The following is a 26,419-nucleotide window of genomic DNA, read 5'->3' on the forward strand; positions in this document are numbered from 1 at the left end:
GAATTATAGATATGAATTTATTGTTTTTAAAAAAAGATGATGATCGGAAAATGTGCAAAAATTTAGGTATGTACAGGCATTTGCGTATTAAAAATAAAGATTGATGTGCTGGTAGGAGACTTAGAATGTGCTCCATACTGTAAAAGCTTTTAAAAATCTTATGGAGGAAATCTTCTGACTTGGTAGCATTAGCTAATGGGGACCCAAGTAAGGTTAAGCTGTCAGGAGTAATATTTTGTAGCCTTCCAACTTTTGTGGCTTATTGTTTAAAAAACATAATTCTGTTTTATGTTGAGTACCAGGCCGATAGCTTGGGAATCGATTTTCAAGGCGCTTAGTACATTAGCTGAAGGACCACATATGGTCCTATCGTCACCATAGATTAAGATCTAGGTTGAAATTTTGTTTTATTTGGTAGATGAGATGATGGACTCCAAAACAAAAAAGAAGAGGTCCTAATGGAACCCCTTGTTGGATGCCCTCTTGGGATGAAATCTAAAAAGATCCGTATGTCAAAGGCGTCTGGCCATATAGGATTCAATAAATTTAGAATAGCAGGGAAAAATTTCGTAGAAGAATTTTAAAAATGAGGTACGATGTAGTCTATAAGGCATTTTTGAAATCTTTATATATTACAGAATCAGGGGTTTTCTAAGTTAATTCTTAAGGTATGAGCCGCTATTTCACAGCCGCCTTAGATCCCAAAACCTAGTTGATAAGAGTTTAAAATGTTGACAGCATCATGTTTGATGTGTTCGATTATGATTTTGGCTATTAATCTTCTGAAAAAGGCGCCTACTGCAATGGGACGGGTACCACTATCTGGCTTGGATAAAGCAATTAGACCTGCACCAAAAAGGATTTGGTGAGTTTATATTGGAATATCATTATTAATTATGTTATTACAAAAAGTTGTTAAAACCTTGATGACAGAACTATGTGAAGGATTTTTTGAATTAATTAAGTATTGAAAATAGGAAGGTCTGAAACCATCAAGACCACCTGCTGAGTTTTTATTGAAAGAATTGATAGCATTGACTATTTCATCACTGGTAAAAATTGCAGTCTGGTAGAATGGAAAGATGGGTAGATTATCTGTGGGAACTTCAGGATGTAGTTGTTTCAATAGTTGTAATGTTTCTTCATTGATAGGAGAAAAATGGTTATCTGAGGATATAAGTTTAATTGCACCACCTATGTCACCTTGATCTATTTTATTTGATATTATTTTGCATTTGTGTGATAAATCATCTACTTGCTTTTTAACATTATGATTGTAGTTAATCATTTGAATAGTGTCAAAATTAGCAATAGTGGCGTAATATTTATCTAAATTTCTAGTCAAATAATAATAATATTATTTCTGAAACTCCTTGTCCAACAGGGAGAAAGAAATTGCAAGCTTGTCCAAAGTGTAGAGCTCCGCCATCAAGCAGTAACAGCTTTTATGGAGTTAAAAGAGCCGTTTATTTGCTATTACTGAAATATCACAATGGCATGAAAGAAATATTTCCTCAGAAGCAAGAAAATTATTGGATTCAATGCTTATTCTAAATTTATTTTCTCATTAGAATATATTATTTAATTATACAACTATTGTATGTAATACTTTTCAAAAACCTGACATCGACTTGATTAAGAAGATGAGAGGAAATTAGGGCTAATATTGATGAAGAATTTCATATTTTATATGTTTTGTTGAGTCAAAAGCAGAGCTATGCGTGTTTAATATTTGTCTCCTTCGACTTGCAGCAAGGCACGCTCATCGTTAAAACATTAATATAGGATCACTAGAAGAGTATATCTTAGATACATTTTTAACTCAAATAAATGAATGGTTTTTAATTCATCATGCAGCACTCACCAATCTGAAAACATTACTTCCACAAAAGCTTTCCCAACCTTTTTCAGATGGTGATAGAAAAAAAAAATTTGTTAGATTTTTATCATGAAGATGTTAAAGTATCTTATGTTGCCTTATTAGCTGAATAATTATTTTTATAAAATTAACTATGATTGATATAGTCCTAAAAAATGCTATGGATGCATTGCATTATTTCAAACACATTTTGGATTATATTCCCAATGTATTAAAAGTGTTTATATATATTAGCAACTCTTCCCATAGTAAACTAATGAGAGAACATTCTCTTTTTAAGAAGAATAACAGAGCCCTGCAGAGTTACTGTATTTTTAGGCCCTTTTTCTAAGGTTGTCCAGCCCGGTTTTTTAAATACAAGGCCTAACCCGAATATATGTAGTTGAACACCAAGATAAACAACTTTCTATAATATTGGGAAGTGGTTAAATAGATTAATAAAATTAATATTAATTTTTGGGGTGGAGAGGTGGTTAATAAAAAAAAATGTTTAAAATAAAAAAATATGTATTTCTCAGAATATTAATGACGCATGAATATAATATTATACAATATAATAATAAAAAAAATTAAATACCTTTATCATAAAAGATACGATACGATGTTAATTATTTTATTTCAAATAACAACTAAATTATATTATATCTAAAAAAATAATAATTTTTGTTTTAATAAATTGTTTACCTAAATAAAATTAAAATATATTTTCTCAGTTCACTTCTTTAATATAGTATATTATCGGATGGTTACGATTTCATTGTTTTTAAGGTTAAATTTAATAAAATCAGATAAATATAAGATAATAATTTAAAAGATTATTAATGGTTGGTTGGGTCAATAAATAGGGTTCAAAAAAATAAAATAACAATTATATTGTTGGCATTTCAATATTAGAATAAAATGATTAAATTATTTAGCAATGATGAATATAAAAACAAAAATGCTGCAGATGTAGAGAGGACTGGGGATAGTATTATCCCGGGGCAGGTAATTTCTTCACAAACAATTTTAAATTAAGATACCTTGATATTTAAATTTAAACTATAAATATATCTTAATGTTGAAATAGTATTAATATTCACATTTATTATTTGATTATCATCATAATTTATATCGGTTATATTATTTTATGGAAGGCATTGCAAACAAGGTACGAGTAAAACAAACTTTTATTGAAAAATTTATATATCACTTTTTTTTACAAAAATATATTACACTTTATATACATTTTCAGTAATCAGTTTTTGTAACTATTCACAAAATAAAATGATATAAAAATAAGGTTTATAGTATGTTAAATAAGAAAAGACAATTTTAAACTCTTTAACATATTAAAATAGAAAAGACAATTTTTAAAAGGTATTTTGAATATCATATAATATAAAAACCTTCAAAAAATATAAATATAATATGACATATAAATTAGTCATATAACATCTCCCCCTTTTTCTAAGTGACTCTTCCTCCATTTGTCATCTCCTTCATAGCTCCTTTATTCATTTGTCGATCTGGCTCGAATTAGTTTGTGCCTTGTATCATCGCTCGTCCAACATCGTTTGTTGATCCGTTGTTTGCATTTGACCTTTCCATTTAGTTCCAGTCATTCGTTTCTCAATTGCTCCATTAGTCATTTGTTCGTATATCTTTAGATTGTTTGTTTGACCATCTGATTATCGTTTGTTAAATCGATTATCGAACATCATGAAACATCGTTGGTTGAACATCATTGTTGAAACGTCGTTGGTTGAACATTGCTTGTTGATTTGCTGTTTGTATTGATCATCCCATTTCTCTTTCAAAATTTTATATAAATATTTTTTACAAAATTTTATTTATTTATAACAATCATTTTCTATGTCGTAGGTCATATTCTCGCTTTTGAACTTGACTTTAATTTTTGAATTTTGAACTTGAATTTTCGAATTTTATTGCACTTGAACTTGTTTTTGTTGAACTTGAACTTGTTCACTTCTTCCCCCTCTAAAAATTTTTTCATTTGTTTGTAGTAGAATTTTCATTTGATATTTTGTTCGTATCATGTTATCATTTGCTTGAATATCATCCTCCCATTAGCTTGTTCATCTCGTTATTTATTATCATTTTTATCAATGTTTGTAAATATATATTATGATCAATAAATCTCAAATAAAATAATTTTGGAATAATTGAAATGATAATGAATAAATAATTTATCAGAATCAATCATAAGAATAAGAATCATGGAATATAGAATAATAGAATATTTGGAATTGTTTCATTTTATATTATAATTTTTTATTTAATTATTTTTATTTTTAAATTTTACTCCTTTATTTTTCAATTTATAACACTTTTTTTATATCATAATTTCTCTTTATAACAAAATTTCTCTTTCTCCTTCCATTTTCAACATACGATCTCCATATCGTACTCCTAATCTCTCTTTCAACATCACGATATTTAATCACCTTTGTTTTAATTTTCTTTTCCAAAGTTTTTTTTAATTTTTTATTAATTATAAAATTTTTTATTTTATTATTTTCTTCAATTTTTATTTCATTATTGTTTTTAATAACTATTATTTCTTCAATTATTAAATAATTTATTTCTTCTAATTTCTTCTAATTTATTTATTTTTTAACATTTAATTTACACAATTCAATTTTATTCAAGTTTTTATTATTATGATATTTATAATTTTCATGCTTTTTATTGTAATATGTACCTTCATAATTTTTATTATCTACTTCTCTATTTTCCTCGATTATATTTACAATTTTATTAAGTATGTTCCCAAAAACTTTTATCCATGTCCTTCCCATTGCAATTTTGTCATTTTGGACTACAAAAGCATCTAAGTTTTGAGTTTTGTCTTCATATCTCACTTTTATTTTAACGATTCCTAGCACCTCTATTCTTTTCCCATCATAGCCAGTCAGTTTCATATCCGATTTATTCAAGACTTAAATTCCTATCTTTCTAGCAATATTAATCGACAATATCGAAAATCGTGACCCCGTATTTATCTGCATGTCTACCGGTATATCGTTAAGGTATATCGTAACTTTGTAAGCATAATTTGCCTTGTCATCATCATCCATTCTATTTACGTCAAATCTGTTCTTGTATGCCTGATTATTGTTCTGATTATTATTGTATCTAGGTATGTATCTCGATTCGTTCTGATGTCTATAATATCTATAATTATTTTCATTATATTTGTAATTATCATTATTATTATATCTATAGTTATCGTAGTTTTAATTATTTTTATTGTTAAATCTTGTAAAATTATTATACGGTCCTGGCCCATTATACCCCCTATCATTATCATAAACTCTAGGATTATAATTGTTTATATATCTTGGTTCATAATTATTTGTATGTCTCGAATCTTCATAATTATCGTATCTCGGTTTCCACTGATATCTATGTACGTGCGACTTCATCCCTTTATCGTGCTCATCGTATTTCATCATCCTTAAATTTTTTTTACTAAATAATCTTCTAATTAATCTATGGATTTTGTTTTATCTATTGTCTTATTTTAAATATTTCATCATTAAAATTTTGTTATATTTTTATTCAATTTTATATTTTAATCATCTCTTACGTGTTTTTAGAATAATATTAAAATCAATTTCCATAATCCTCTTTCGTCTAGCTTCACCATGTTTCAGTATAATTTGTAGCGTCTTAATTCTCTGCCACCATATTATTTTATGGAAGGCATTGCAAACAAGATACGAGTAAAACAAACTTTTATTGAAAAATTTATATATCTCTTTTTTTTACAAAAATATATTACACTTTATATACATTTTCAGTAATCAGTTTTTGTAACTATTCACAAAATAAAATGATATAAAAATAAGGTTTTTAGTATGTTAAATAAGAAAAGACAATTTTAAACTCTTTAACATATTAAAATAGAAAAGACAATTTTTAAAAGGTATTTTGAATATCATATAATATAAAAACCTTCAAAAAATATAAATATAATATGACATGTAAATTAGTCATATTCAACAGGTTATAATTTTATTTTATTTCTTATAATAATTTAAATTTTATTATATGGTAAATTACATTTATATTTTTCAAGATCAATTACATTTTTTTATCTCTTTATATATCTTTTTTTTAAACAATAATAAAAAAATAACTAATACAAATTGATGTATAAAAAAATGTTAATATAAAATTTCCACAGATTAAATTACAAATTGATATAATATAAAATAAATCAATTGCCAAAATAAATAATAAAATAATATCGATCAACATATTCAACATTCCACCCTCCAAAGAAATTCGGCTTATGATTTCCTTGGATAAGTTGAGTGGTATGGTAACGTCATTAACATTCATGATCACCACGCAATACGCCACCCATGTTCATAGTGCAGTCTTCTTTTCAAACCGAACGATGGCTTGGTAAAGAATTTCAAAACCGGGTCGCTTGTGCATAGCATCGGACATCTAGATTCCTTTCGAGCAAGGTTTATTTTGTCGTGCTTCAGCCAGCAATCTAATTTCTGAGTCGTTGCATCGATCTTGATGCACGGAATTCTCCTTGAAGGTATGATCTTAGGCACAGCATCGGGCTTCAAGTGAACTTTCTCTTGTCTAACCATTTTGGGTTTGTAGGAGTAAGTTGATTCGAGGTCTTTTTTTGTTGTCGAGATTATCATCTCGAGATCATTCTCTACATTACCCACTAAGAACGTTTTTAAAATGTTGTTGAAGGTGTGGAGCCACATACGCCCTAGCAGGGGGATCTTATCACAATCCACTACAATGGCCTCCAGTGTATGTGAGTTTCCTTCATACGTAACGTTCACATTGGCAAGACCTAATATCTTGATAACGCCGTCATAACCAGTGAATATGTCCGTCTTACGTATAGCGGTTATGCCTACAGTCTTAGCTGTCAGCTTCGGAAGTATACTGTACTTGGTACCGGTGTCAACTTGCATCAACGTGGGTATGTTGATGATGCTCACTGTCACGTTATACGCGTCATTAGTGGTATCCTTGACCCACATATTGTACACTTCCAAATTCTGCAGATTATATCCTTTAAGGTCTGTGTATGAGTCGTCGTCATCATCAACTACTTCGATGTTCATAGCATGGTTCGTATTCAATTGACAATCACGATCTTTGTAATCAGAAGATCTATTGTAAGTATTATTGTCATTTTTGTACTGGTTGGGCCTCGACGAATATTTCGGAAAACCATTAATATTTTGAGGGTTGTGTCTGTGCTGACCACGACGGGAATAGTTGGTTCGGTTATCACCTCTATAGCAGTCATCCCGTCGATCAGGGCTTTGATGATGGTCACAATGAGAGTCGTGGCGATTGCCATGGATGTTGTACCCGCTATTGTTGTATCGATCGTCGTAGTAGTTATCATTTTGATTATCGAAACGGTTGCGGTTATAGTGACAATTATCGTAGCTTTGATCAAAACGTGGAAGTTGCTGTGCCGTCCGTTGAATCGTTTGTCGCGGTCGTTGTCGTAGCGTATATCGTAACGTTCATCAAATCGTTTGTCACGGCAATAGTCGCAGCGTAAATCGTAACGTTCATCGAAATGCTGTGCGGGGCGATAGTCATTGATGAACTGGGGTTGCTTGATAAGAGATTTACCATGTGCGTGAGAGTCCTGAATGGTTTTGTTGTTACGTAACTATTTTTGACTCTGCCCATGTGATTAACCTCTTGTACACCAGGTGATTCATTCAAATGTAACAATTTCACGCCCTTGATGGCACTTGGGTCCGCGGTGTCTTCCTCTAGACCTAGATTGTAAATGTCTTTGATGGTCATAGAGCTCTTGACCGCTTTCCTGACATCTTTGGAATACGTTGATACTCTCACTTTCTCAATAATTCTCTGAATGCCATCAAATTTACATTCTTTATTGAGTCGTGCTGATAACGCGAAGTTCGCGAGTTCAAGACTCGTCTTGGCCACCATGTTGAAATAGTATTAATATCCACATTTATTATTTGATTATCATCATAATTTATATTGGTTATAATTATATTTTATTTTCTTATAATAATTTAAATTTTATTATATGATAAATTACATTTTTATTTTTCAAAATCAATTACATTTTTTTTATCTCTTTATATATATTTTTTTTTAAACAATAATAAAAAAAATAACTAATACAAATGGATGTATATAAAAAAATGTTAATATAAAATTTTCACCGATTAAATTTAAATACAAATTGATATAATATAAAATAAATCAATTGCCAAAATAAATAATAAAATAACATGGATCAACATATTCAACACTTAATAAGATGCTTCAATGGTTCTAAACCTGTTTCGCAGAATGCTAAGTAAAGTTTTAAATGCAAATTCAAATTTTAACTGTTAAAAGTAATTTTTTAGATTTTTACTAATAATTTTTTAAACAAGGTACTCAGATTAAATGTCAATTCTAAAATAAAGTTAGCGTAATTTTATCATGTATAGAAATACTGACAATATTTATTTTAAATTTATCTTGAAATTAAATTTAAATTAACTGAAAACCTGGAGCAGGTTTTGGCTATGTGCTTATTAGGAATAGAGATATTTTCCAGAAAGATACTCTCAAGCTTATATATTTTGTTCATAGTTAGTAAATGTTTTGGACGCTATCAGAGAAATCTCAAGGCTTAAGCATTATATGGCTAAAATATTAAGTCAAGCTTTTTTAAAAATCCGCTCAATTCCAGTCATTTAACAACACTATTAAGGTAGGTTTCCATTCTTCTTAAAGAAAAAATTGTTCTTTAATTTGTAGATGTAAATGGGCACAGGGGCCCCTTCAATGGGGGGGAGGGGGGTCCGAAGCAACTGCTTCAGTAAATTTGAGTGGGGGTACTTTTTTACATCCATCATGATCATATGATTTCTGGTTTATAAATGTAACAATAAGACCCCCCCCCCCCTCACTTAATATTTAATTTAATATATTGACGGAAATTTTGGTCGATGTTTAGTAAATTTGTTATCCGAATTTCTTGTCATAAATTATTTTTCCAATTTTAAAATATGCCTAAAAATATTAACCAATATTAACAATAGCAAAATTCCTAGAAATTGGATTACTTATAGTATTAAAATGTATAAATTTTTTGCTTAACATGTCTCTTATTTGGTGGTCCCTACGCAAATACAAAATGGACATGTGAAGGTCTAGATAAATGGCAAAATATTAATCGTGATATTATTCTGCATGAATCTTCACAGGCACATATGATGGCCGATAATGAAAGGCTTTCTCATAGTAAAAATTCGATATTAAAATTTATAACACCTCAGAAAGAATGTGTAGATAATAACCGTTCTATTATAAGAATTATAATAAGATGTTTAGATTATTTAATATCTCGTAACCAAGCCTTCTGGAGGAACAGGCAACAAGAAGGCAATATGATGGCCCTTATAGAGCTTATTGCAGATTCTGAACCTATACTAAAAATGTATATACAGCAAAATGAAGAAAGAAAAAAGGATAAAAAAAATAAGGGATTAAAAACGAAATTATATTCAAACCTATTATCATATAATAACATAAACATTCTCATTGAAACCATGAAAAATATGATTATAAAAAAAATTCAAAATGAGATTACATTTAACAGGTGCTTTTCAATCATAGTTGATGGCACATACGATTTTTCGAAATCAGAAGCAATAGCTTTGATAGTAAGATATGTTAAAAATAGTGAGACGCCGACTGTTGAAAGACTGATTGACATATATTGTACGGGAAATACCACAGGTCTCGATATAAAGCATAATATAATATCCAAACTTGGCTCGATGAATTTACCCCTTGAATATCTAGTTGGGAAAAGTTATGATGGCGCCTCAAACATGAGTGGAAGAATCAATGGTGTGCAAATCTTTATTAGAGCAGAGGCGCCAAAGGCAGCTTTTATTTGGTGTTATTGTCATCGATTAAATTTAATCGTTGTTCAATTATGCCAATCAATTAAAGAACTTCGAAATGTTCTAGGAATACTAGATGAGATTTATGTCTATTTTAATAGTGTAAAAAGATATGAGGTACTCAAAAAATTTCAGTGTAATGATCTGAAAAAATCGCAACGATTTCTACGCGTCAAGAATACCAATCGGTAATAGTTCCTTATTTATTTAAATTTTAAATGTTTTTTTTATTTAGAAGCTGGCTATCGTCATATAAAGCTATTGTAAATTTTTTTCAACTTTATGATGCCTTGAGGGCAGCTTTAACAAATTTAAAGGATTCTGAAGATCCTGCCACTTCCACTATGGCTAGTGCTATAGTCTTTAGAATAGAAAAATTTGATTTTATCTTTTCACTTAGTGTTTTGGATAAAATATTGTTGATAACAAGTTTGGATTGTACAAAATTGCAAACCATTTCGAAGGATATAGGGTATGCAATAAAACAAATTCAATTGACAAAAGATTGCTTGATTAATTTGAGAAGTATAATATAAATTATTGTCTTAATTATTTTTTAATCTAATAGATAATAACACTGAATTTTTGGATGTTTTTTTAAAGGCGCAAGATTTTATGAAGGAGAGAAATCTACATTTTGATTTTGAAAGTTCTAGACTTCAAACATTACAATCCAAAAAGGAGAGGTATATATACTTTCATCATTAAATATAGTAATTTTTTTTAGCTTTAAAATAGATGTGTTTTATGCTGCACTCGATTTAATTATTATGCAGTTTAACGAAAGATTTAATGATGATTCCATGAAATTTTACATCAAACATCATTTTTTTACGCCAAAGGTAATGGCAGAAAAATCAATTATTAAAGAAGATATCGAGGATATCTGTGAATTTTACAATTTAAATTCAAGTCAAATTTTCGAAGAAATGTTGAAGTTTAGGCATATTTATAAGATGGCCAAAATGGGGAATGTAATTATTACTCATGACATAGAGGTTCAAAAATATAAAGATTTGTCAGATTCTGAGAATTGTAAATTTATTTAATTAAAATTACCAATACATTATTTAGCTTCTTCTGATGATGATGATAATTCAGGGACTTACGATTCATTGAAAAACTATTCATTTATTTTACCTTATCGTTTACTTTTAAATTATTCTGCTTTCCCTAATTTAAGAATTTTATATAAATATTTATTAACCATTCCCACAACCTCATGTACTGCCGAAAGAGTCATGAGTAAAATTAAATTAATTAAAACAAGACTGAGCAGTACCATGAAAGATTCTTTTCTCAATAATTTAACCATATTATCAATGGAAAATTTTTTATTTAAACAATTAAATACTGATGAAATTATAAATTCTTTCGCTTTCTCTTCCCCTAATTTATCTAAATTATTCATTTAAAAATAATATTTATAAAGTTATATTTTTTGCATTTTATTTATATTATATATTAAAAATTGATGCAAAAATTATTTTTGAAATTTATGGGTGTCATAATTATCATTTTTTCGAAGGGGGGGATACTTGTCAAGGGGGTACTTTTCATGGGGGTATTCTGCTTCATTCGCTCAAAAAGTGTAGGGACCACTGAATGGGCAGAGCTGCCAAAATATATAATTTTGACATATTAAAAGTAGTCTAAAATGTGTTTGAAATTATGGAAAGCATCCATAGCATTTTTATTATACACAGGGGCGTTACTAGCTTATACAATCTCAATAGGATCAAAAAAATAAAAAAGAATTGATAAATATATAGAGGTATTAACTATTAAATTTTTGAATGAAATAGGGCAAAAGATATTGCTATAAAAATATATAATTTTATTACAGACCTTTTATAATATAATAATATTGCTAAACATCAACCTAATCTATATACTGCAAGCAGTCTAGGAATTATTTTACAAATAAAATGATTTCTGGATCACTTCTACTATTAAATGTAATTTAAAAGGGTTAGAGATTATACTATAATGATGCAATGTAAATGAGGGGGTTTTTAATTGAATTAATGTTCAAAAAATAACTCTTATTATTTTAAAATTTATAAAGGGGGTACCATTATAATTAAAAGGGGTGATTAATAATGTTGAATGCCGCCGGAGGCGGTGGGAACTTTTAGGCGTAGGTATAGATTGGGGGGGGAAGGAGATTTATATCCAGTGAATATCCTATCATGTAGACGCTACTGGGAATATCTACCCCACAATAAAAATCTACCACATATTTAATTTTTCTCTAGATTGGTGTCACAAGGAGGAGATTGTCATTGTGAGTCAAAACCTAAATATAAAAAGAAATATATATATAAAAAATGAAATTAATACTAATTAGGAATGTTGAAAGTATGGCTTTTGAGACCTAAAAATAAAAAAAGAAAACAAATATATATATATAAAAAGAAATTAATAATAATTAGGAATCACGAAATCATGAAATCAATTTAATCCTTATTCAAAATTATATCATTATCAAATTAACAAAATTATAAAAGTAAAAATAATAAAAAAGATTAATAAAAATAAAAAATAAAATACCAAAAAGTTAATAATTATAAAAGATTATTTGAAATTGTACAAATTGGAGTTTTTATACTCTTTTCAATCTTCTTTATAAATAATATTCATAACTTAAATTATTCTCACTATTCAAATATAATATTTTTATCACGCGTTATAATAATAAATCCAAAAGAACTCTTTATGCAAATTAAATATAAAGTACAAATTTAACGAATTTACATATTACAACAATTGGAAATAGATTCAAAAGGATTTTGCGGCAATAATATTTACAGACTTGTAAGTGCTGCCTGTCAAATTAACAACTTTTCATTTATTTGAGTTATAAAAGTATATATGAAAGGGATAATGAGATTTATTTAGTATTCTCCTACTGATCGACCCTATATTAATATTGTAACAATAAACTGCTCTTACTGCGAGTCAAGGTAGACAATTATTAAATTCATAGAGCCCTGCTTTTGATAGTGTTGTTAAAAAACCAGATTTAATTAGATTTTTAAAACGGCCAGATTAAGATTTCAGTCAAAATAACATAATATTTAAACCTGGAAATTTTGCTCTTACTATTTGGCAAATCTCAACGCATGCCTATTAATTTGCCTAGAATCTATATAAGCCGTTTTTAAAAATAGATCCAAATTTTAACAATATTTATTAGCTTATGACAATGACATATAATTGATGTAAGTCGTCAGCTATTTTCCATAATGTCCTCAACTTCAATATAATCTTAGCTATTCTCATTATTCAAATGGATGCCGTTTTATTAATATATTTTATTTTGTTTTACAGTAATTTCAAATAATTTGATATTTTAAAGCCAAGAAAAATTTTAAATTGATAATAGATAGAATAAATTAGTAGCATATTTATTTTTCTGTGAATGTGACAAATAAATGTAAAAGAAATATATATGCAATAAGTGGTGGGAATAATTATTATGAGATATTAATTAATAATAAAACAGTAATATTTTTTAAAAATATTTTATCCGGTATCTAAATATTTTGACTTTGTGTAGGGAGAAAAGCCCCCCTCTCCCTGCCACAAGCCTTGATCGAAGATAACATGATAACAGATACAAAACGGTAAGAAAAATAATATACAATTTATTAAAACTAAGGAATATTCCCCTGGAAAATAAATAATTTTTTCGGGATCACTAGTGCTAACGAGAAGTAAAAAAAAATTAAGGGCGAAAAATTATAGTTTACTTAAACTAATATTTTTTAAAGATATTAGTAAATCAATAAGATATTATTTATTTGATATTATGATATCTAACATTTGTCATATTTAATAAGGTAAATTTTTAGAAAGATTATGAACCAAAGAACAAATAAATTCTTACATGCATTATTTTAAACACTTATGACATATGAATCATATTTTTTAAAGATAAGACTCTTTAAATTCTTAATATTAGCTTCCTTATACTATGGTATGGAAACTTGGAACGATAATATATCAGATAATAACAAGATGCAAGTTTTTTAAACAAATGTTTAGGATATTTAACTAGGACCTTTTATCCGCGAAACACTACTAATTATATGCTATGGGCGAGTTATGATATCCTTCCTATTCATAAAACAATAGAATAAAAGAAAATTGAGTTGGTGGGCCATATTTTGAGACACCCCTTGAATAATTTAATCCATCAGGCACTTATAGATCAATCCCCTGAAGACACTGCTCTTAAACCTTTTTTATCCCATAAAAGCAGTTGGTTTGGGAGAATTCTAAGATCCTTAACTGAATTAGATTTATCTTGGGATTTCCTAAAGAGAGCTTCGATTGACAGGAAAGTCTTCAAACATATTTTGAGACTTATATATGAACATATGACGAATACTTGCTGAAGATTTATATTTCTTGTAAAGGAGTTTCCCAAGGGAATCTATATCATTTTAGGAACTAATATATTAGAGGTCAAGCCTCTATTTTAAAGTAATTAAATTGTTTTTTAATTATTGGTGATTAAATTAAACCATATTTTATAGGACATAAGTTAATTATTAAAGATATGGAGTTGTATTTGGTTATTTAGTGAATGGATAATGGCACCTTTAATGTCCCTTAGAAATACTTAACTTAAATTAATATTTTTAGACCATTATATTTGGAAGATTTTCTTTTAAAATGACTTTCCATTTTTATTCTACTTCTCATTATAACTTATTTATATTTCTATTTCCTGCTAATTTTAAATATGCTACTCTATTGGTAGAGGGTTTAGTTCCACTTATTATTTTCTGGGTAATAGGATTGTCGGTATCCTGAGAAAAAAATCGGCTTAATTATATGAAGGATAGGCCTTCATATAATTCACGTTCACTCATTTTGGGCAGGTCTGTGACCAACGTGCAAGATAAGATAAGATAAGAATGATCAAAATTTCTAAAATTTTCCTAATTAACAATACTTTGTTGAAAAGATTTATTTCTATAAAACAACGGAAATCTCTGGAGCAAGGCACTGACAATGATGAAATTATAGATGATGAATTAATTGAGTAATATATATTATTTTTATTTATCTAAACACATATGAGATGACTGTTGATTAAAGGTCTCCCTTATAAATAAATTAAATATAGTTTTAAACAATGATGATAAAGAATAATATTTATTAAGATTTTATTTTTTTTAATAATTTAAAATTTCTATTATATTAATAAGAATTACAGTTGGCAGTATTGTAAATACTTGCATTATTATTTTAAAAAGATACTTTAATAGAAAAATCTCATATCTTTTCCATTTTCATGCCAAAAAATAGACATACAAATATGACTATAACCAGGAATTTTTTGCTGGGGGAAGTTCAACTGCTAATTTAGGGGGTCAATATTTTTTGATATAAAACAAAAAGTTAGGCAAGAATTTTTGATATTTTTATTAAAAATTTGTAAATGTAAATATGAATATAAAATAATACTTGACAATTTTTATTTTAAAATTTTAACATAAATGAATTAAATGCTAAATTCGGTGTTATTTTTTTTAAATAAGCCATAAAAATACTAAATTTACTTTACATTGATCTTTGATCAATTCTCTAGTGCTCAATACCTTTTTAGTATAGAGAATGAGGCATCACAAGAAGCCGTTAGTACTAAAATTATGTGTTTCTTTATTCTGCAACTTCTTTTCATGATGTTATGTTTCCACATTTAATAATGATTCTTAATAATCAGGATTAAAGGGGGACAATGTATTAAAACATGATAGAAGATTATAATCATTGTGGGGAAAAAAATACAATAATTTCATGATAATACTTTTTTAAAGAACTCCAATTGCACTCCTTTTCACAATTAAATTTTAATTTGGCATCATTTAAAAAATTTTTTTAAGTGCTCTTGATGATTCTCGAGGGATGAGATAAAATATTGATATAAGTTTTTCAGCCATAATTCTTATCGAATCAAAAGAATTATATCATCTTTATTTTTTAATATTTTAATTGTGGAACTAATACAATTTTTAACATCACTTTATTAGTACCTACTGACTGTAGATACTTATTAATGGCATTGAGATAAAAAAAACTAAAGACCAACTGAATCATGAAGGGATACCTCTGAGTTAAAATTATTATTAAAAGAGTTAAATAATACTTCACCAATAGCTACACAATCCTCATAAATAATATGAGATATTTCTAAATGATCAGTTCCACCCCAGGTCTTAAGAGTGTGGCCTTCATATTTGCAGGATATGTTAAAATGCCTAAAAATTATACAATGCATTAGAATTAAAAAATACAATAATTATACGAAGGTAATTATTTATTAATTTTTTTAAAGCAGTGTTTGTATTCCTCCATTTCAGCCAGACATGTCTGTGTCATATGCCTGGCTTATTACATTTTATGTGTTTAATTCATTAAGCTGCTTTAAAATACAAATGCTTTCAGCAGAAAGACATGTAAATTAATAATTTCTAGATTTTCTTAAATTTCTCCACAAAAATATAACAAATATATATGAGGTTTAACTGATGCATCTTTTGTCTCATCAGCCTAAAGGCAAAATAAAGGCATCTACTTTTGTCATATCTTTCTGAGGCATAACAGCACCATATCTGCCATAGATTAGACTACATTTTAAATTTGGGATGCTGTATATTAAGGATTTTGGATATTCATTTCTTAATTTTATTTAATTCAGGATATTTTTGGATGGTGATGGTGCATGAAAACATTGATATAAATATCAGAAGAATAAATATGTTTTCTTTTTTTTATCCCCCCACATAAAGGTAGCTTCTTTGCTAAGAAGCAGCATCAAATCAAATATTGATTTCAGGTAATAGCGATTAGTTAATTTGCTGACTGTGTCCTTATAAGATTTTTATTATGCCATATTATTGAATTTTAAATGAGATTTTGAGCTTTCATTTTATAGCAGTCCCTTCTTTGCAGCAAACGCATTATATCAATTGATGAATCCCTTTTGTCCAAATTCATCACTTGGGTGACTAATTTGTAATTAGATATTTTGTAACAAATTTTTTATTGGTATGTCCTTGTTTATTAATTTGTATAAATTAAATAATATTTATTTAAAAATTTTGTTGTATTAACTATTTTTTTTTAAATTTGGGGGCTGGAAAAATTTTGGCGGCCATTTGGGATACATATTTTTTCGAGAGGCTAGGTTAAGAGCTTAAAATTTTTTTGACCCTCCCCCTCCCCAACTTCATATTTATTTGCATATATATACTTTAAAACCTTAATATTTTTTATGTATTCTTGAATTAATTATGTTGTTTTTATTTATTTCTAATCTTTATATGTTAAAACTTTTATCATTATTTTATATTTTGATGTACCAATTTTTTTGTTGTATGTGTATGCATATTAGACAATTCATTTTTATCATTCCTTATCCATATTAATTAATTATTTATAAGTTTTGGCAAATTCTGTTATATCTTTTATTGTAAATTATTTTAACTCTAATAAGGTACTTGTTTCTATATATTTTTATTTAAATTTATATATAAATTATATAATTATTTAATATTTTTGATGTTGTTTTACTTTATTTTTTAATAAAAAATAATTATATAATTACAACTATCTATATTGTCATAATAAATATTGCATCCTACGATAACAACCAAGAAAGAAATAAATCGAATATTATAGATAGATATGAAAAAAATTTAAAGTTTCTTATATTAATATATTCATTAGTCTACAAGACACAAAGGTAAAATATATTCCCAAAGTTGGAATTAAAGTCTACAAAGAATTCCAACAAAATTAATGTACATCTTTATTTTCACGATATGCAACACAAATGTTTATTAATCAAATAAATATTTATTTATTACAATACAAATTTAGTTTCCATTTTTTTGTTCAAAAAATTAGACCTTTTTCGAAATGCTTATTATGATCATCTTTGATTGTTTAATATTATGTTAAACAATAAAATACTAATATATTTGTTTTCACATTTATACTTTATACTGTTTTTTAAATTTATTTTAGGCTTTAAAGAGAAATGAATCAATAAAATTTTTATCACACTTTTTCAATATTCATCTTATTTTTAATTCTGTAATGGAAAAGCTTTTATAACTCTTACATGTTTTAATAATGGTAAGGGTAACATAATGATAGGTCACTATTTTTGAGGTAAAACTAGTAACTTAATTGTTATATTTGAATAATAATTAATTTTTTTCAAGTAACATGTCAACTTTGATACAGATCAGTTGCCATTATAAAATTGATCTTCGCCAATTGCCAATATTAGCCTACCCATTATTTCGTTAAGCTGCAAAATTAATAGATTTTTGTTACATGTTCTGCTACCTAAAATACATTTTATAGATATTTGATGAATAATTTATTCCAATAAATATCAATGGAATATTCACAAAATTAATAATTTTAAAGTGACTAATTTTTCAATAAGTTTCTTCAGAGATGGTAATAAAGATTGTACTATATTTCTTATCGAATATTTATGAGGTATTTGAATTTCAGATTAGAATTTTAAAGATATTGAAATACTTGAAACTCAATATCATCGAATTTGTTGTTAAATTGGGTATTTGGTGATTAGCAAAAATTCATCATTATTTACTTCGGTATCACTAACTAAAAAAGTGTAAAATTTTTGTATTTAATGAAATCGACTCTTTAAATAATTCTTGCATGTATTTAATTTTGCCCAAAGGAATTCGCCATTTAAAATATGGACGGGAAATCATAGTCAAAAATATGGTGTTACATTCCAAACAAAGAATATATTTTCATCTTTTCTTTACACCAATTAAAGTTGCACATAGGTAAACAATATTTTGGAGGCACCTTTAAGAAAATAAGTTTTTGTGGAACTGTAAATATTATTGGAACGAAATCACAATAATATCCTTCTTAATCTTTTTGTGGTAGAGATAATATTTGAATATATTCTATAAAATAAAATAAGATTCTTTTAAACCTATTAGGCTGCCCGTTTCAAAAGCAAGGGAAGTTTAGTTTTTTGTTTTCGTGTCATAGCGCCATTACTTTAATAGTCTAAGAATTCCAAAAATAATAAATATGCACTGTTTACCTCCTGTTCAACAATTGATAAAAGGTGTATTGCCTTAATTATATAATAAGTAGTGTCAGCCCGCCCCTTAAAATTTGGGTTTCACTATAAGGGCTTCGAATTCTAATAATGTTTTTTTTGGGAAATTATTAAATCTTATTTTTTGTTGCTTACATTTTGAATGTCAAACAGAAATTTATGCTTTCATAATATTATCATCATTTGATATTTTAGTAAACTTTAGATTCGTTGTATTTTTAAATGTCCAGGGTAGATTCTCTAACATGATATATGATTAAAATCATCAATTTTCAGCAATGTGGGTCCTAAAAAATTTTTGGAACCAAAGATCCTTCCCTTGATGTTATTCTTTTTGGTTTACATAGAACACATTTCATTTTTTTGTGTTTTTTCAGTGTCGAACCTTTTAATATATAGGTTCGGTTAAGGTTCCAGAATGAAAAAATTATGATCGCTTTGATTCAGGCTAATTTAATATTAAAAAAATTCGGTTCATAAACCTTAGGTAATTATTATTTTTATACATGTCCAAACCTTTTGTGCCATCTATGGCGAAAATATTCAGGCTTCCGTAATATTTTTTCTGGATATAATATTGAGTTAGATGTTTTTAAAAATCGGCTCAAATCGAGGCGTTTCAACGTCTTATTAAAATATCATTTAATAATCTCTTTACAATCCTGTATCCTGAAAATGCTCTCACAACCAAAATCTGTGTAACGTTTATAAAACACTCAGGAAGCAAATAACCGTTCTATAGTGGTAAGTTTAATAAATGGAATAATTATTAATATATATGGTTGCAAATAGATATAAACCGGAATTCTACAACTTTTCCTTTCCCAATATGCAAGAATATTGGTTTATTAATCCGTTTAATGGCGTTAAAAGAATTTATGTTACCTATTAATCGCTATTATTTTGTATTGTGGCATGTTTTAACGCTTCTTCTATTTAGATAAGTATTCAAAATCTCCCTGGGGATTGACGATTATTTTTATTTGACAAATTTAGAAGCTGGGCTTTAAGGCGAAAATTATTTTTAGGGACTGTACCCCTTGGCTACAGGATGCGTGTTAATTATTGCCTTCCTTTTTAAATCTGATAATGATGACTAAGCAGGGTCGGATTTTCAAAAATATCTATTCAAATATAAATATTTTTTTAAGAGTATTTGAATATAGATACAAATACCTACATAAATTTTCAAAAAAAATATTTAGATGCAATTACTTTTTGCAGGTCGATTTTTTTAGTACTACTTTCATTTTTTACGTTAAATAATATTTTTATTGTTGCAAGTATATCACATAAATTTAATAATTGCAAATATAATTAATATCACATTTTATCTATATATTATTGATATTTTGAAAAAATTCTCATCCAAATATAAAACATTTAGATGTTTATATTATCACAGAATTCTAAAATGTCTCATAAATATAATAGTTTAAAATATTAATACTTTCACTCTTGTGTCACAAATTTAAATAAATATGAACTTAAGTTGAATTTATAATAATTATTTGTTTTCGTCTAATAGTGAAATCGTAATAAATATAAAAAAAGTATTCGTATAGTATTTTAAATACAAATATTAGCATTACTTTCCAAACCTGCAAATTGGCCTTTTTTTTTACAAGAATTCTTTAATTTTTCAGGAAAATTTTTATTCCTTATTCAATATTTGTTATCTTTACATATTTTTTTAGTGAAGAACAAGCCAATGACCATAAAAGGAATAAAATTTATCGCCATAAAAAAGCGTATAGAATACCTTCTCGATTGCCAGAATTGGTGACTTCCATTGCTAAATATCAAATTTATCATCTCTACAATTTCAAACCAGATACCTACGATTTTCATTTTTTCCTCAATAATTATCCCATCTTGGGTGCGGCCTCGATAAACAGGATATTAAAAACTAAGCCCAGAATCAGGTGAGATTTTAGTTATTATATTAATCATTCCATTTATTAAACTTATAAGTATAGAATGGTTATTTGCTTCCTGAGTGTTATATAAATGTTAATTAAAACCTACAATTTTTTTAAAAAAAACCTATTCCAGACCTGACTTAATTTAGTCTGCCACTGCAATTAACGCTCAAATTATTTAATCCCATTATTCATAACATTTTAAATATTTTACATATCAGAAATTTAAAGGATATCAAGGTGCATGATGACAATGTTCTAAAGAATTGGGCAAATTTGATTAATGGTGAATACGATCATTATCCTTCTTTTTCTTTCATAAAGCTAGATCCAAACAAAAGTCCTTTATATAAACTTCATTTCGCTAATGGGAGAGCTGATCTACCCTTCAACTTTGACAATTTATATCAAGATAAAACCTTTATTAACCCAACTGATGATTTTATTCTAGACGTTGAACACGCCAATAATAAAGCTACAAAAAAAATTAAAATGTCGCAAGAAATATTAGATAAAGAAATTTTAAAAATTGACAAAGGTAATGATGAAGCTAAAATGAATTTGAAAGGCCTTATAAAGAATGAAAAAACCAGAAATACGATTAGAAAACGTGAAACAAATTTTTTGAATATATTACCGCCATTATCAATCACAAATTACATAGAAGAACACAAACATAAAAGGGAGAATACGATTGAAAATATGAAAATTCAACTCAATAAACATTATCAACAAATAAACATCGAACTAAAAAAAATTTGGGAAACAGTCATAATTTAATTTATTTATATAATTTTTATTAATAATACAAATTCATAATCGCCAGCATTTATTATATTTTTTAAAAATATTTATTCCAATACTTATTGATAGGGAAAAATAGTTTGAAATGTAATTAAGTATCCATAGATGGTATAGGATTATCTTCATCATGCCAATTAACTGACGAGGGAAATGTTAGAAAAATTATGAAGAGAAGGGTGATTATTACGATAGCGAATATATATTTTTTATTGCTACTGCTCTTAATCGTGTCCCTTTGTGGCGGTCGACCGATCATAAAACGTTGGTCTCCTCCGCTCTGCAAATCTTGTACTTTCGAGGTTCTGCGGAACATTAAAAAAAATATGTTAAATGTAAAAAAAAATTATCGGCATATTATAGTGCCTTAATATTTTTTGAAATATTTATGACAATAAAATAAATTCTAATTATTTCCAAGAAACTAAAATTGGTTAAAAACCCTAAAGTTTCAGAATAATGTTATTGTTATAAAATAAATATCTTTGGTATATTAAAGTTTCCTTATATTCGAGGAATCTCCTTAATCGATAGTGTTACAAAAATAATGTTTTATTTTTTTAATAAAATAATGTCAATGTATTTTGGAAAAATCAATTATTTATGGGAGTTATAAATTTGAATTAAAATGTTTTTTGATTTTTTTTAAAATCCACATACAAAATTGAGAAATTCCACTGTAATTGGCGAAAAGTGGAGATAGAAAACTATTAAATCAATGTATTATGATTTATCCTATTAAACAAGTTATATACCTAATATAGAGACATAAAGAAGATATAAATTACTTGATATCATATTTCGTGTACAAATAATCAGTATCGTCATTTGGTTTGATTTCAAAGCGCTTCTTTAAATATGGAGATTCGTATTCGAAATTGTCAAAATCTCGAATTGGTCTTCTTCTCATATCATCGGAGCTTAAAAAAATATGAAAACTTAAATTTATTTTAATAAGGTGTGGAAATATTTGTACTATAAGAACTGGTATAAAATGTAAAATTTTCTTTAGAATATATTTTTCTTATAAGGATATAAAATTGATTTATTTTATAGAATTTAAAGTTTTATATATCATTTCTTCATTGATTTCCCTTACCTTATTGAATTTGTGCCTTCTTCAATTCGGCTGAACAAAAAATAATATCTTTAATTGGTTTAGAGATATACTATTAATTTTTATTTAATCAAAATTTACCTAACCCTGAAGCAAATTACATAGTGAAAATTTTTTTATAAATGAGAATTTTTTATAGCAAAATAAGAAATGATTTAATTTGGATATTTTCGATCTACCAACTGTTAATTGTTATTTTACACAAATTCAGGTAAGGATTTAACCTGATCTTTTCAATAGTCTCCTAACTGGTGCGCACAAATTGAACTTCAATGCAGCATTTCAAACGCAGCTATGTTTAAATTGAAATGTTAATTTTCAATATGCAACTTCTAAATTTAAAACAAAAAAATGCTTACCGTATTTTTCTTAACATAAATAAAGGAAGGAAGAGGTGAAATACTATCAAATTTTAAAATAATTTTTTTCTGGATACATTAATATAAGTGGATTTGACATCCCAATTTTATAATTATACAATGAGAAGGTCAACCTTTTCATATATTATCGGGTAAATACATGATGATATTATTCCAAAAATTTCTAATTGTAACAAGCAAATTGATGCCGGATTGTTTGTTACCTTGAGGTAAAATAACTTTAATTCATTAGTAATTATTTATACAAAAGCTATTTAATTATTAGTGAATCCTTTGCATAATTATATAGTTCAAGGATTTCAAAATCTACATTGTGAATAACAATTAATCATTAAAAATGGCATGGCTTATTAAAACCTGAAAAAGACTTGGGAGCAGGTAGATCAAGTGTATGATTCACCAATTCTAAAATTTATATTTTAAGAATATATTTAAATTAACATAATGCAACCTCTATATAAAGAACCAAAATATACCACTATCACTCTGCTTTCCATATGCTCCCACATCTATAAAAATAAATTTGAGCCAGTATTGGGAGGGCTGTTATATGTTTATCTACTATTGCCCCAAAACAATTTAGGAATCCTGATTGAATCAAGAATTCCTGAGAAAATAATATAAATGAATATTATCTTTGATTTAATATAATAAATTTAATCTCCAATCATTTTTATTAGGCCTAGACATATATATTAATTTGAAATTGCTGTGCACACTGGTAATTGAATACCTTTTATATAAATAATTACTAATGAATTAAATTACCTCAAAGTAACAAACAATCTGTCTTCAGCATCAATTTTCTTGTTACAATTAGTAATATTTGGATTTATATCATCATATATTAATCCGAGAATATATGAAAAGATTTATCTTCTCATTTATGTATAATTATAAAATTGGAAATTTGTCAAATCCCATTTTATAAATATAGTCAGAAAAAGGATTTCTTTTAACATATATTTGATATGTTTTGCATCTCTTCCTTTATTTCTGTTTTGTTTTAAATTAAGACGTTTCATATTGAACAATTTAAATAGCTTGGTTTACGTTTTTTTATTTTGCGTTTTGAAAGTTCAATTTGTGTGCATTGTCAGCATGTTTTGGTTCCATATTATCTCGCCTGGTTCAATCAGTTCGGCAAATCTTTTTGTAATATAATTATTCTTACTTTTTAGAAAATGTTGTATCCATTCTATCACTTTAAAATTTATAAACGTTTCAAAAAACGTAGATATCTTATTTTTTAATAAATAATTTAAATGCAAACGGAAATGCGGCCAATTTAAACAAATGCAATATATGCGTTTTGGAGGCTGCGTTGAAACGTTCAATTTAAACGCACTATTATGCCACTTATTTAGCGTTTTCGTGAAAAAATATTGTAAAGGCAAGAAATGATATTTTATTATTTAAAATTTTTAAGGAATTTCATAATAGTTAAATACCAATATGAAAATCAGAAATTTTATAAATAATTCTTAATAACCAAATTCCTATATTTCAAAACTCCAAAAATATATAATTTCTTTGTATTGAATAGTAATTTATTTTTTATACTAATTTTCAACACATCTTTACAAAATTATAGCTACAGCCAAGGCAGAGCATGGTTTTACAATATGTCCATGTTATAGATAAAAATATAATAATTAATATCATTTTAATTTTGACTATGTTTTAAACCATAAATATATTACAATTTCTTATTGTTAAATACTATATTTATCTAACATTTTAAAGAATTTAAGCGCAAGTTAAAATTAAATTTGAAAATTATTGTCAAACTATTGTTATTTGAAAAATTTGTTTGTAGGTGTTCAAACATATAAGTAATTTCATTGACTCGTCTGTTAACAATTCGCTTACAAAACTAACAAAAATTTTTAAATTCAATTCAATAACTTTAACTGTTGTTTAAAATTCTAGATAAACATAATCTACATTTAAAAAAATATAATCCATGTACAATTAAAAATTAATATAATGGTTTTTTGGATAATAATATAAAATAAAATTAATGCAATAATATTCAATATTAAGAAAATTATTGTCAATAAATTTTCTATGGAATCCAAAACTGTTTTTTAGAAATAATTGTTTTAAGAAACTTTATTGCTCAACAATATATAAAATAATAATTAAGCATTTAAAAAAATTTATATAAAATAATAATTTAGGCATTTAAAAAATATCTATATAAAAGACAATTAAAAATTAATATAATGGCTTTTGGGATATAAACATAGAAAAAAATTAATGTAATGATATTTAATATTAAGAAAATTAATTTTATATGGCATTCATACAAATATTTTTTTAAATGCCTAAATTATTGAAATATTCACTTTCATATTGGGGGGTTTTTTAAAAAATAGTTTTTATATTTATGGAATATTGCATTCTTTGCTACTTTTCAAGCAGTAAAGTATTTTATACAAATTGCTTCTTAAAACATTTATTTTTTTTAAAAAAATAGAGAGATCCATGATCCTGTTATATCTAAGACCTTAAAATTTTAACATTTATAATAAAAAGTAAATATCAATATAAATCCATATATTGTTTAAAGCTAATTAAATTATAATGCATAAAAAACCTCCAATTAGAAGCATTAGAACCTTGATTATATAATTCATCGTTTCCCTTATTTAAAACACTCTCATCTAATTTATAACCACTGGTACTATCTTCAATTTGATCATCTGTATCTAAATGATTATCAAGATCTGGATAAATTTGGCCCCCATTTTGATTTAAAATTTTGATTAATTTATTCTCATAAAAAGTACGTGTTGAAGCTGTAATATATACTTAAGGAAATACTAATATAGAAATATAAATTACCAACTATGGGACCAGCTTGTATACCATTTTCTAAAAGATGATCCCTTAATTCATCATCCGTTAATGATTGAATTAAACTAAGGTCCATTATATAATTGAATCTACTGGAAATATTCCAAAATCAAATTGATGGTTCGGTTATCATAAGCTCAACTCAAGTAATATTTAACGAAATTTTTTAATTGGGTGATGATAATAGAATATAGGCAGGGGGCAGATAGGCGAATTCCTTTAAATATAATACCAAGATGCAGAAATACTCTTAAATATTTATGGTACATGTTATTTTCCATAAATACAGATACTTCAAAAGTTATCTATATACAGATACTTCAAAAATTTGACATAACATGAAATGAAATGAAATTTATATTTATTAATT

At 26.6% G+C, this 26,419-nt stretch overlaps 2 protein-coding genes across 2 annotated transcripts; one reads left to right on the top strand and one right to left on the bottom strand.

Moving 5' to 3' along the window:
• The first annotated feature begins 14,701 nt into the window (after window positions 1–14,701).
• Window positions 14,702–22,187, top strand: LOC135923822 (uncharacterized). The gene is made up of 3 exons (XM_065458775.1): window positions 14,702–14,884; window positions 20,665–20,892; window positions 21,111–22,187. Exons 1-3 carry the CDS (start codon window positions 14,757–14,759, stop codon window positions 21,667–21,669), a joined length of 915 nt encoding a protein of 304 aa, XP_065314847.1. The 5' UTR covers window positions 14,702–14,756; the 3' UTR covers window positions 21,670–22,187.
• LOC135923823 (uncharacterized) lies at window positions 21,678–26,195 on the bottom strand. The gene is made up of 4 exons (XM_065458776.1): window positions 26,038–26,195; window positions 25,790–25,991; window positions 22,479–22,610; window positions 21,678–21,995 (listed from the first exon to the last, which is right to left on the bottom strand). Exons 1-4 carry the CDS (start codon window positions 26,123–26,125, stop codon window positions 21,785–21,787), a joined length of 633 nt encoding a protein of 210 aa, XP_065314848.1. The 5' UTR covers window positions 26,126–26,195; the 3' UTR covers window positions 21,678–21,784.
• Window positions 26,196–26,419: the final 224 nt, after the last annotated feature.

This window comes from Gordionus sp. m RMFG-2023, chromosome 2 (genome assembly GCF_954871325.1).
Source record: "Gordionus sp. m RMFG-2023 chromosome 2, tfGorSpeb1-WG-v2, whole genome shotgun sequence".
NCBI lineage: Eukaryota > Metazoa > Nematomorpha > Gordioida > Chordodea > Parachordodidae > Gordionus > Gordionus sp. m RMFG-2023.